The sequence below is a fragment of the Pygocentrus nattereri genome, chromosome 5 (genome assembly GCF_015220715.1).
Source record: "Pygocentrus nattereri isolate fPygNat1 chromosome 5, fPygNat1.pri, whole genome shotgun sequence".
In the NCBI taxonomy this organism is placed as follows: Eukaryota; Metazoa; Chordata; class Actinopteri; order Characiformes; family Serrasalmidae; genus Pygocentrus; species Pygocentrus nattereri.
Window position 1 is genome coordinate 8,692,850 of NC_051215.1, and position 14,297 is coordinate 8,707,146.

The following is a 14,297-nucleotide window of genomic DNA, read 5'->3' on the forward strand; positions in this document are numbered from 1 at the left end:
CCCAATTTGTTAAATTTAACAAATAATCAGCAGTTAAAATTAATGTGTTCTCTGTAGAGGACAAAGCATGTCATTTGAGCAGATATGTGCAAACTTTTGCATATGACTGTAGCTGCTTGGCCAAATGATGTCATGACCTCATATACAGCTGCAAAAATCTATGATGGTTAACACGCATTTGGCATATGAATTTTATACTGAGACAGATGCCAACTTGATTGACAGCATAAAGCACTACTGAAAACATTGCATAAGGCCACTGAAATGGTTTGTGTGTCATCACCGCTTACAGGCTGTTCAAACATCTAATATCTACAGCTATGATAAATTCACATGACCTGTGACATTTCCAGCCAACAGCGGAGACAATCATACAAAGCAATGAGCTTGTCATGGCCTCTGTGACTCTGACAGTAAGTCCAAAGCTGATTATGTTCATCTACCGCTGCTTCAACTGTGCTGAGCGAGATGTTAATGGCGGCTCATGGTCCTACGTGGCTGCGGATCGAATGCAGGCGTTTTGATTGAAAATGAGTCTGCAGTACGCTCGGAGGGAGGCGGCACTGCAGCTGGGCCACCTCCAGGGGGCAGCGCATGGTCGTGTGATGCCATGGCACAGCCGATAGCAAATACAGTACCTGCCTTTCTGTTTTGGCGAGGAGCGCTAGTGACGCGGGCAACAGCTGTGGAGGAAGGCAGAGGGGAGGTTGGAGAACACACCTGATTCTATACGTATCAAAACAGCCTATATATGGAACCGGACTTGTCTTCATTCTTTAAGGTTCGGGGATACCAACAATCCTTGAGAGGGGACATTGGGTATTGGGTGGGATATGCCACCCCACTTTTTCAAAATCGGTCCCCAACCTTTTGGAATTAGCTATAGGTTGTAGGGAAAAACTCTACAAATAGGACAGGTCTACTCTTACGGTCCAGCTGTCATAATCTGGTTGATAAAAACAGAATAAGACTGGTTTACTATAGGCAATTCCATCTATATCCATCTATAGGCCTAGTTCCCTGGTAATGCTACACCCATTTACTTAGTTGCAATACACTCCCATTTCTATGGTTAAGCTATACTGCAAAAATACAATTCTTGACAAGCAAAATAATCTTAAATAAAGTCTTTTACATCTAATATTTCTCATTTTTAGATTGTTGTAAGAATATTATAAGAATATTCGGCAGCAATTATTTGTAGGTTAGTACTTGCAATGTACTTTTACTAATTTTTAGAAACAGCTCATGTCATACTATGACTTAAAAACATTAAATGACATGAATGTCATTGTAATGACAGATATTTTGTCATGCATAGCACTGTTATGAAGCATTATTCCCATGTAATGGAACTTACGAGGCCTTATAAGAGCACCATATATTAGTTCTATGGAAAATTTTGATGCATTTTAAGTGATGAGTGATTATTTTCATACATATTTTCCTTTAGAAGTAGCCTCCAAATAATTTTTTACTTTTCACTTGTTTTAAGTAATTTTACTCCATTGGCATATCACTTTTTCAAACATTACTTCTGGAAAGAAGCAAATCTGCCAACGGAATAACAATGACTAAAACAAATAACAATGTCTATTTTATGAATTAACCTTAAAATGAGAAAAATGATATATATTCTCTAGATTTAAGATGATTTCAATTGCCAAGACATAGTTTCCTGTACTGTGTGCCTATTTCTGTGTTAATGCTACACCCATGATTCTGCTCCAACTTGATAGTGTGCCTCCAACTTCTGAAACCAACGCTACGCCCTTAATTCTCGACACAGAAAAGTGTAGGCAGAAAGACAAGATGCACAGCTTCACCGTGTCAAAACATGTAACGACAGGAAGGACAGCCTTACCCTGTGTCTCTCTTCTGTTCTGGTGGAGCTCTTGCAGCCTGGATGCCAAACAGTTGATCCTAAACAAACACAGAAAATGCGGATTGAAACGATCTCCCCAACACAGTGAGAGCTTAAAGAACGTCAGCGACAGCTGGCTCAGTACATGCTCTCAGTAGGTTGGGACCTTAGGAAACAATGAAAGGAAAAGTTATTCAAAGACCCCCAAAGGGGTTCAAAGATTTCTTTGAAAAACTGAAAGAAAGAAAACTGCAGTAAATACTGAACACTAAACACCAAATATTAAAAAATTTGATTTTTCTGTTGTATAATCTTTATAAATATGTTTTCTGCTATTTTGTCCTGACGCTGGAAAATGAATAACTTGTAATTAATGGCTGTTTTGAATGGAAATTAATGAATGAAGGGTGGTCTCTGACTTTTGCGCAGTACTGTAAACTACAATATTTGTAATGCAACACTACATAACAGCCATTGCACACCCTGTGCAACACTAAGTGTACACAAATATCCTCATTCCAAAAAGTCAGGAAAGACACATTAGAGGTTTAAAGTCTGCTTTTTACTGGAGCTACAAACTTTGACGGTGATCTCAAATAGACTTCCCTGACAAAAACTTGCTGCAGCATTAATTCTGTCTGTGCTTCGTCTATTTTTAAAGATAATAATATGAGACAAAGTGTCAGAAACAACATAAACAAGTCAAGTCAAGATTGCTTAATAATATGACATGGCTTAGGGTGAGTGTGAGGTGATTTAGGAGCGCAGTTTGCACAGTGCTAATTGGTGAGGTATAATTTTCTAATTTTCTAATAATTACACTGACATGGTATTCTCTTATATCTACACCAATGTCATAACATAATAGCTCTAAAGAAAAAACTAAGACATCAAATATTTGGGTTAACAGGAGAGAACAGTAAACAGGTCTAACGTATCGCTTTAAGGAGGAACAAACTAAATTGTTTTTTGCTTTGTGCAAAGCATCATCTTTTCCACTGCAGTCTCACCTTGCAGGTACATTTCCTCTCCTTCAGTGAACATCTGATTACATCTGCTACAGCGAGCACAGCTGGGGTGGTAGTGCTTATCCCCTGCCTGCAGATCACACACACACACACACACACACACAGATTCATGGCATCTCACACTGTGAAGGTTCTTAGTATTCTAAAACTAATAGTATATATATTTTTTATTTATACATATTTATATATTTTAATTCATACATCACATGTACTTGTCATTTTGTGCTCTGCATTCCATCCTCTGTAAAAGCTGCAAGCTTCCAGTATAGTACAGCTTCATGATAAGACTGATTTGCATGAACACTTTCTAACGAGACAGACGGCTGCTAAGCAAATAACGTCACCAAACAGTGTGGTTAACACAGCATCTCGTATGATATCATTTAAAGAGTTATTTGCATTCTCTGCCTGGATGATCTGATGCACTAAAACGATATACAATCCATATTGCATCCTTAAACTTGCTTTCAGCTTTCATACCATGCTGAGCTTTGCAAATGCAGAGAAAATAGATTGTAAGAAGTGGGGGTGATAATAAAATGTTATTGTGATGAATTACATCCCAAATCTTCTTTTCTGGGGTACATCATTTGTACAGTACTTCCAGAACACTGAACAACAGCATGTTTCATTAAAAAGACAGAACTTGATCAGACTGTAAACAACAACCCTGTTTCAAAAAAAGGGACAATGTGCAAAACTGATATAAAAATAGAATGTAATGATGTGCAAAAATCATTTAAACTATAAATTGAATTGAAAATAGTACAAAGACAATATATGAATTGCCGAAACTGAGAAATTCTATTTGTAAATATTTAAATGGTGTGTAAAAATAAATGCTTATTTTGAATTTGATGTCAGCAACATGTTTCAAAAAAGTTGGGGAGGGTGAAGTTTTACCACAACACTCTGTATGTGTTTGAGAATTGAGGACATTAACTGCTGTAGTTCTGAAATGATGACAGGTTTGGACTGCAGGCAGGCCAGCTTAGCATTCAGACTCTTTAACTATGGAACTGTGTTGTTGTAATACATGTACAATGTGCTTTGGTATTGTCTTGCTGAAATAAGCAAGACATTCTCTGAAAAATACATCACCTGGATGGCAGCATACGTTGCTTCAAAACCTGCATATTCAGGTTCAGCATTAAGTCATCTATACCATGTGCACTAATGCAGGCCATCACAGACGCCAGCTTTTGAACTGTGTGCAGATAACAAGCCGGATGGTCCCTTACCAGACGTCCAAGATTTCCAAAAAATTAAACATTAATTTTGATTCGTCAGACGACAGGACACTTTTCCACTTCACCTCTGTCTATTTTTAATGACGTCGGGCCCAGAGAAAAGGTGGAGGCGTTTCTGGATGCCTCTTTATGTGGTTTCTTCTTTGCATAGTAGAGTTTTAACTTTCATTTGTGGATGCAGTGACAAACTGTTTTCACAGACAGTGGTTTTTAGAAGCGTTTGAGCCCATGCAGTGATTTCCGCTGCAGAATCATGTCTGTTTTTAATGCAGTGCTGCCTGAGGACCAAAAGGTCATGGCCAGCAAATATTAGATTTCGGCACTGTACCTTACATACAGAGATTACAGATATTATATAATGTAGATGATGAAATTCCCATGTTCTCTGCTACTTTATACTGTGAAACCTTGTTCTTGAATTTTTTTTTTTTTTTTTAGCATTTTACAACCTTATCTGTCATTTGTTGCCCCATCCCAGCTTTTTTGAAATATATTGCTGCCATCAAATTCAAAATAGGCAAATATTTTCTCAAAATCAATAAAATTTCTCAGTTTAAACGTATGTTGATATGTTGTCATTGTATTACTTTCAATTACATTCAAATTTTATTTCCATTTTGCACAGCATCCCTACTGTTTTGAATATGAGGTTGTATAGTAACTACACAAATAGTTCACCAAGAAGTGGCTGATTCGATGTCAGTCCATCGTGATATCATCACGTTAATTTATTTTTGTCAACTGTTTGATCTACCTTCCTACATTATTTCTGCAAATGTTTCATTTTAAAAACCTCATAATGTCCATAGCCTTTAAATGTGGCACTACTGTGTTGGTGGTGGGTTCTGTCCATACCAATTTGTTCATGAACCACAGAAAAAGTAAACATGATACATACACATCATGTATTTTGTAAATATGCTTCCTACTGTATTGTGTTGTATATTTTTGCTATTTTCCCCAGACACTATTTAGACGGAAACTTACTTTACTTAGAAAAGTGGGTTCAAGCAATTTTACCACAGGACATCTGTATGTTTATGACTGCATGAGATAATCAATAAACCAATATAAATTACAGAAATGGGAGCGGATAATTGATAAACTGCTTGCTGTCACACCAAAACATATGCAATACGTTCGGCTGCTCACAAGTAAAATAAATGTCTAAAAATTTTATTCAATAGCAATTTTTTTTACCCTAACCATCTAACTAGCTGACTTGAGTGAATGAAATGTGCCATTAAAATAAGAATTCATAGCCAACAGTCAACATCACTGCATTAAATACAACTTTTTTCTGTCATTTATCTTTTTTTTCTTGGCCACACAACTAATCTAGCATGAATGCAGAGAGTTTGTGGCTGCTAAGCTTAGCTGTTTGTCTTCTTCTTATTGTTATGAAACCACTTCACCTGAGGCTGTTTGAAATGACTCATTTTGCCTGATGAACGAGAGCCGAGACATGTTTTTACTTGTGTTTTTTCTCAGCCCAAAGTCATCTTTCAGTCTGAAACCTGACAGAGTGATGTGAGGATGCCCTAAGACGGCTTTTGTTATGGGCATGATATGTGTCTGGAGGTCTTGTTTAAGCAGCACAGTTGCATTTCTAGAACAACCTTTCCATGTTTGGTACAATCAATGAGGTATTAATGTAGGAGATCATATCACTTAATGTTTAGAAGTTCGTTATTTTTACATGTGGAAAGACTGCTGTCTTGCTGAAATAAATCAACCAATTAACAAGTTTTGGGTGGCTGTTACCATGGTAACTTAACCATTACTGGGCACAGGCCTAAAAGAGGTTAATATAACCTGTGATTATGTCTACAGTTTGTTTTAAAGCAGGTAAAGCACTCAGTCTGTAAAAATTACTGACATATTGGATTCGGACAGTAACAAAATCACTGAGAGTCAGAAGCCTATACTGCACATGCTCACTTTCCTATACTAAAGTGCCCACCTGCCTGCCATGCCTTAGGGTCTACTACACACTACTGAAGTGCACTCTAAAGAACATAAGGAACTCTGCTGTAGGACAGTGAATTCACCAAACTACCACCTTAAGCCATTTACAGAAGCACCATGCTCTCAGACAGAAGTTCGCTTCATTCAGAGGCCTTTCAAAAAGCTCTTAGATGAGTAAATGCCTCTACAGCGTGACCCTTCTGCACTCTCTCCCTCTTAGGATGCAAAAGGCTCATAGGACCTCACTCATCTAATAACAGCTCTTCAGCAAAGTACTGAAAGGAAACATCCTCTAGAATCATTCATGATCACAAATTAAGGGTGGGTGATGTTGCAAAATATAACGTAACAATATGAGGGGAATTCCTCTAGGTTTTTATTTATGCATAATTAAACGGCTGAGATGGAAATAAAGTAATTCAGAGTGGTTAGATGTGAAATGTGCCATTGTAGAGAAATTCAGCCAGAATCTTTCACAGTGGTGGTGATAGGAACCAGACATCTGAAACATGAAATGCCTCTAAACGCTGCGTCATTGAAAGCTATTACACGAAAAGGTTGTGAATACACTGTCTGATGCCTAAGGATTCATTCATGGCAGAGGGCCACATGCAGGCTGTACTCTCAAAATACTCTCGAAAGAAAGGTATTTTTCAAATTAGGCCCTAAAATACCATTATTAGCATTACATATATAAACTCAGAAGACACATGTGGGTTCACTGGTCACTTGGTTAATAAATAAAATGACTATATTTGCACTGAATACACTGTGACCCCTGTTTCACGTCACCACCACTGTAAAGACATCTCAATGAACCATTTCTCATTAATGAATAAACCATGCATTTGTAAAATTAAATGAAATAAATAAGGTGCCATAATGGCCAGACATTCAAACAGCTACTTGCTGCTATGCAGTTAGTATATGTAGAGTGCTGTATTTTTTTTAACAGCTTTTTATAATAACACTAAATCTGTAATTGCTCTTTTTTATAATGCATGCATCATGAAAAGATCCATACGTGTGTTCAGTGTTCAGGTAATGACAATATCTATGATCTACTCAAGTGAAAATCATATCAAAATAATGCTAACCTATCATCAATTTGCCCACCACTATGACACAGACACATACTCACACCCTCACTTGCTCTCAGGACTCTTAAAATCGGAAAAAAAAAAAGCGTCTTCCTAAAAGTCAGTCCAGATGCATTCCTGCGGTCCAGATCAACCATGCATAAAGCCGTTAAACACCACGCAGTTTGCGCTGCATGTAACTGCACCCTTCTGCAAATCTACACACCCACTCAGTAGATTAAGATATGCAAATAGTGCTGAAGGGTGGAGCTATTTGAGAACTTTGAGAACCAGTCAAGGAGTGTCAATCTTCAGAAATGTGTCTGTCAACATGTGTTGTAACACAGCTAGCCAAGGAAGTGCAAGTGTTTACTGACCAGAGACAGGCTGATGGTAAAAAGGAGCTACATTTTAGAGCCAAGCAGAAGTCGCAATACCTCCAGAACTTTGCCTGTGATAAACTGGTGGCACGCTTCACACTTCACTCCAAAATGGATCTGGTAATCTTTCTCACAGTAGGGGGCGCCATCTCTGTACAAAGAGCAATAATATACTGTATGTTAGAGAAAAATCCTGGCTAAAATTTCAAAACATCTGGCTGTAAAAAAAAAAAAAGAAAGCTTTTTTGGAAGAAAGCTTTTTTTTTAATGTCATTTATGTGTTAGAATAAACATACTAAACATAAAAACCTCAAATTAATAAAGAAAATACACTTTAAATAGGACAGAACTAAGCGGACAATACATTAAAAGAATCGACACGGAATAAACTTACTAAAATAACGTGTATGTAGGCTACAAGCTATGTGTGTGTGTGTGTGTGTGTGTGTGTGTATAATACAATATAATACACACAAAAACATATATATATATATATATATATATATATATATATATATATATATATAGAGAGAGAGAGAGAGAGAGAGAGAGCATGCTGTGGATGCTGGTGATAGAGTATTACACAAGATCTGAGACCTGCTTGTATGTGTGTGTGTGTGTGTGTGTGTGTGTCTGACTTACTTGCTGATGTATTCTCCGGTCAGTACTTTGCCACAGGCTTTACATTTGAAGCAGCCCAAATGCCACTGTTTGTCCAAGGCTAGCAGGGCTTGGCCATTCTTAATGTCTCTACCACAACCCGCACAGGCTGTAACACACACACACACACACACACACACAGAAAGGAATGATTTATACTGCACATAAATGTATCTGTGTTGAGACGCAGAGACGAGGGTCAGTGAAAGTGTAGCTGGGAGAGGCTTGGAGAGGCCACAGTGTGAACACCTCCAAAATCTCTCAAGAGTCTTGCGAGTCTATGGAGCTTTCATCAAGCAAATGCTGACTTGCTCCCTGGTAGAGCTGAGGGCAGTACATTTTATGTATGATCTGGTTTGGACACTGCCTTTTGGGGAACACATTCATTTCATGTATGAGCATGCTGGTAGACACCAATATTAATGTCTGTGCATGATGCCTGCACATGCTCACAGATACCCAGAGGCACTAAGCTCTCTAAGCTCTCCTGGTCTCAACTGAATAAGTCACTCCACTCCACTAGGTGGCGCCAGAGAATCATACACTCTTCAGAATACCTTTTATATGAGATCTTGAAGGCACATTGTGATTTAAACACAGTCAAATACAAAAGCAGCAATAATTATTCAAAACTCCATAAAAATGCAAAATATTGATTTTCAGACAGATCACACAACCTAATCCTCTGCTTTTTAAAAATAATATGCTGTAAAATAATTCCATGCTGCTCTGCAGACTTTATGAAAAGGTAATTGTGAAGAATATTTCCTGTTTGTTCTCCGTGTTGGAAATGCTAGGGTTTAGTAGCTGGAACTGTAAGGTAGAAGGTACTAAGCTCAGAGTGGTGTAGTTGGCCATATTAATAGCATATGATGAGAGTTTGCAGGAGACTTACTGCTAGGCCCAGTGATGTTCTTGGTGGGGCCAGGAGACATGGGCTCAGCGCAGTACTGACACAGACAGTCCTTTCCATTAAACGTCACTCTGTCTCCAGCAGGAAACGGCCGCCTGTGAACCATCAAAGAAATGATCACCTTTTAAAACCTTTTTGACTTCCCCAGATAGTAAACCATATAATACATAACAAGAATAAACATCTATAATAGCTAGTGCTGTGAAGAAATAGTACTTTGCAAAGTTAACATTTGAATTTGAACCCGATTTCTGCGTAAAACAACATACCCAAAGTTAAACGAGCTCTGTTCCCACATACTCTGGGCTACAGTCATGATCTCGGTCTCATTTGAAAGGTAACACTCTCATGTTTTTGTTACACTGTTAGAATAGTTGCATGAATTACTGACACAGAGTAACAGAGGCTAGAATGAAGTAGTTTCTCAACAGATCTCTGACTCTTGCCACATTAGCAAGACTACATTCTGGACTCTGATGTCTCTGTGTAGAGCAGTAAGGCTTTGAAGGTAAGGACTCACAGATTTGCAAATGAGACGTCTGTTGTGAACTTCTGTGATTAACAGATTATAAAATGTTTTTGAGAGAACTGAATCCTGAGATTTCAAACTTCCTAACAGTATATTGTATCATCATATTCCTGGACGATCTGATGGATAAACATGATGTATGAAAAAAGGGAAGTTTGCCGGTACAGTGATCTAGAAAAGGTTTCCAGTTTTCCCAAAGTCTGATATAGATGACCAATTTAGACATGTTCGGTACCCAAAATTTCCTTCATTAGCTTTGCACTGAAGCTCTGAGGCTAACGCAGCTGATAGGTGATAGGAGCTTATATCCATTCATTAGCATTGTGCAAATTACATGCCTAAATCATATGTCGCCCTGGACAAGAGCGCCTGCCAAATGCCGTAAATGTAAAATCTAGATGAATGTGTTATTAATGCCATACATTTGAAATCTGAATAGGTTCAGATTAGTACAGACTGCTGTTACTAATACAATACTTTTTTAATGTTTGTTATCAATGCAACACTTGCACATCTGCACATCTTTGCTACTGAATGAAAAGATAAATGTTGTTTCCAGCACTTGAACAAATCGGCCAAAAGCAGCATAAGTGGAAATGATAGTGATGATTACCCCATAGTTGGGGTTATTGGTAACAGACTAAGGGGCTAGCTGTACTAGCAGCTATAAAGTCTAGCAAAACGATGCCAAATACAGTTACTGCAATGAAAATGTTTTTGTACATCACATGTAGCACATTTCTGATTAATCTGCACAAAATAACTTCCAAAAAATGAAATCTTTGGAATTTGCATGGGGGATATGGATTTTGATTTGGTAGGCTTAGTTAGCTAGTTAACCCCATCATGTGGAGGCTGTACTTAAGCCTGGCTGGCTTTCACTGTGAGATTGTTCTATGCTCTGAAATGGTGTTATAAACATCAAGAATGTGATTAAAATAATTTGGTAACACTTTACTGTAGGGTACTGGTCATAAAGCTACATGACATCTACATAAGCTTGTTAAGACAACTGACATAACCCTACACAACTGTTTCTAAATGCTTATTACAGCAGGCAGGCTTGCTATAAAGGTTACATTTGTCAATTTTGATCAAAGGTAGCCTTTATGACAGACGACACCTATTGGAATAAGCATTTGTAAACAGTTATGTAGGGTTATGCCAGTTGTCATGACAAGCTTATGTAGGTGTCATATAGCCTTATGAACAGAACCCTACAGTAAAGTGTTACTAATAATTTCAATTTGGTTAGGAATCTGGTTACTCATAGTAAGCAATCAAAAAAGTAGGTACTATAAAAACGTTGCTTTTATTGTACAAAAAGTTCAAGGGGAACCTTGAGAAACATCTGTCCAATTTCTGTTTAAATTCAGAAGACAGAGACATTGAAATATGAAATGACCAAAAACACATTCTGCTTGCATGTTACACTGTCCTGCTCTCCTGTACTGTTGTTTATAAAAAAGGACAGACAGACAAAGTTCAGGAGTCTAGAGGGCTGCTACTACTGTTTTCAGCTATGTAACACACTTTTGCCTATTATTCTAGATTTAGACTTATTCTGTAATCTTCATATTTTGAGGAGGTGATCATTTTTTGTAACCTGTAGACAAAGCACTCTGTGAGATACCTGAATATGCTACAGATATTATAACATTCAGCCATTATAATGCATATCAAGAATTCTGGATCAAATGCATTTTTTCTCCTATTTGTTGTCTTACTTGCAGATGGTGCAGACGAAGCAGGCTGGGTGGTAGGTCTTCCCCAGGGCAGTGACCACCTCCCCCTCCACAAACTCCCCGCAGGCATTACAGCGGGTGCCGTGGATACGCTGGTAGTCCAGAGTACAGAGGTAATCTCCATTCTTCATGAAGAACCCTCCCTGCGCCAGGTCACATCCACACACTGCAGCAAAACACGCAAACACAAGAACAGCACAGACAGAGGGCATCAAAGTGTGAGCACTCTCTCTCTTTAGCAGTGAGTTCAGCTGCTTGAGCGATGACACTCAATGTATTTGATATATGTGAATATAGAACAAATTTCTATGTAGTGTTAGCGCTGTAATTAGAGTGCGGTGACTGAAGTCTGCATGAAAGGCCACACCTGAAACATAATATATATCGCTGTTGCAGGAAGAAAACCTTGTATCTCCGGAATGGAAACATTACAAGAAAAGGAAAAACCTACTTCAGTTTTAATGTGAGTCAATGGAACCAGACTTTTTTTCCAAGTCATTTAAGGCTGTTTCTTTTGGTCCGTTCTTCATTCATTTACATACAATGTACAGGGGAACATTTTCAAATGATGTCAAAAACCGAAAAACAATAAAAATGATTTAGAAACAAGGTTTTCTTCTGACAGCAGCGATAAACTAACATACACCATAGGCAAAAGTTAACTGTGAAAATCAAACTTTCATAGCAGACGTGTTTAATAATATACACTGTTCATTAGAAGAATGGATCTCACAATATTTGTCACAGTAACATTCTGTATTCAGCATTTTATTATTATTAATATTAAGATATTTTCTGTCATAACACATCATCAGAGTCCTGTGAAGTTGATGTTCAGCAGCACTATGAGACATTACAGCAACTGAGAGTTAAAGACTTTCAAAGTTTTTTGGTATTGCCAGAGTCATGGCCATGTTTATGCAAATTATAAGCAAAGACCAAAAAGGTAATAATATGTTAAGTGTAATTTGTGTGTGTGGTTTTTTTTAGGTCTGGTAAAATGTGCTACTGAGTCGCCTTACTTTCATAGTTGTTACATAAAATACAGGAGATTACTGTATTTTAAATGTAGCAAATTGCTGTAAGTGCATAGCAGAATAACTGCTACATTACCGTAATCATATAGAGCAGGTAACTGTGGACGCACAGTATGAAGTGGCTATTTTACTGTTATTCACTGTTAATATGGTACAGAAAACGTCTGTAAAAGTAATGCAACTAGCAGCATGTAATTTACTGTAATTATATAGTAAAATATTTTACAGTGTAGTTCTGCACTGATATCTTTAGCAACAGTGTTCAACCACCTGATTCTTAATGGCTTTTGCAGAGTTTTAATGCAACTCTGAACAGATCCACCTGATTCCCTCATTCAGATCCTTCCAAAAACTTGAAGAAGTGAAACATCAGAGTTAAATTATCCATGAAGAATGGACCAATAAATATAAACCAAAATTACTTGGGATAAAACTTGGCTACATTAACTTACGTTAAAGAACATTTTTGCCTTTTAGTGAAGATATTCCTACTGGCTACTCCTGCTCTGTGCACATTTTCCAACCTCCCTGTCCTCCATCACTCCTATTCTCCACATTTGGATCTTGAGCATGTGAACTTCAGCCTTCTAACACAAGACAGAAGCAGCCCAGACTGGTTCTGCACCAGGTTCCACGTTCTTTCTTTCCTTTTCAACAACTATGTGATCACTCCTGAAAACACAATGGACTAATAGTCTGCACTCATAAATGAAGTATTATTCAACTTCCCTTCCTCCCATAGTAGAACAGTATATTAATAAACCTGCACAATGGAATTCAACAAAAGGCTTTAAAGCACTTGATCTGTTCACTTCTGTTATCTAGAGGATCAGCAAGGTTAAAACGCATTTAGCATTTACTTTGTTTAGCTGAAGGAAACTTGGTTCCACTGTCCCTGACATTGCCCCCAAGGCCAGCAGGGCCTCGCCACACTTACAGGGGATTTCCACTGCTTTTTAAAAACTTTGGTGTAAGTAAATGTCTGACTTAAGATTTAAAAGCAATTCAGAGTGGTTTGATGTGAAACGTGCCATTCAGAGTTGTTCACAGTGGTGATGATAGGAACCAGACGCCTGAAGAGTTTAATGCCCCTAAAATCTCCCTCAAAGAAAGTCATTACATGAAATGGTTGTGGATATGCTGCCTGGTGCCTGAGACGTTGCTTTATAATAGTTTTGAGAGAGAATGTTTTGGTCCAAACTGAATTCATTTCAATCTATTCATGGTAGAGAGGTACATGCAAGATGCGTGAGGCAAAATAACTTACAATTTAGATCACTCATAATTTTATTATTAACATATTACATACTACATTACATACAAACACCCAGAAAACACATGTAGGTAAACTGGTTATTTAGATGAAAAAATTAAATGGCAATCTTTGGTTTTTTTTTGTAGACATCATGTTTCTCTTTCCATCACTGTAAAGGAAGATTTTTTACGTTTCATATAAAAACGACTCTGAAAGACTTTTTAAAAATCACAATTATAGAATTATGCAGGAATTTTAAAAAATCTGAGTTGTACGAGTAAACCAGTGTGAGTTAGTGTGAGTGAGAGTGAGTGACTGAGAGAGAGAGAGAGAGAGAGAGAGAGAGAGAGATTACATTAGGCTCTCAGCACAGGCTGTGATTTAGTTAATGAGTTTATACAGGGATGACTGAGGAAAGGTGTTGAGAGCAGGCCGTGTCGTGACACCTGCTCTTGTGTTTCCCTCTCAGACACAACCACTTCTTTTGTTAAGGGTTTGATGGCAGAAGATTTTGAATCGCATAAATAACTGAGACAACATTCACCAAGTTGAGTTTAGGGCTGGGTATCATCAGCAACTACACAATGTG

At 37.8% G+C, this 14,297-nt stretch overlaps 1 protein-coding gene across 15 annotated transcripts in view; it reads right to left on the bottom strand.

The window, feature by feature from the left end:
* Positions 1-14,297, bottom strand: part of ablim1a (actin binding LIM protein 1a) — a 79,940-nt gene that overhangs the window by 27,267 nt on the left and 38,376 nt on the right. For 11 of the 15 annotated variants that reach the window (XM_017695450.2, XM_017695439.2, XM_037538571.1 and 8 more), the window contains exons 3-8: positions 11,399-11,582; positions 9,125-9,237; positions 8,212-8,338; positions 7,627-7,720; positions 2,875-2,962; positions 1,865-1,923 (exon numbers count right to left, since the gene is read on the bottom strand). In XM_017695450.2, the coding sequence (XP_017550939.1) occupies positions 1,865-1,923; positions 2,875-2,962; positions 7,627-7,720; positions 8,212-8,338; positions 9,125-9,237; positions 11,399-11,582 (665 nt within the window). Of the gene's footprint in view, positions 1-638; positions 684-1,864; positions 1,924-2,874; positions 2,963-7,626; positions 7,721-8,211; positions 8,339-9,124; positions 9,238-11,398; positions 11,583-14,297 lie in introns of all 15 variants that reach the window. The other 4 variants (XM_037538573.1, XM_037538570.1, XM_037538568.1 and 1 more) reach the window with 1 other exon arrangement.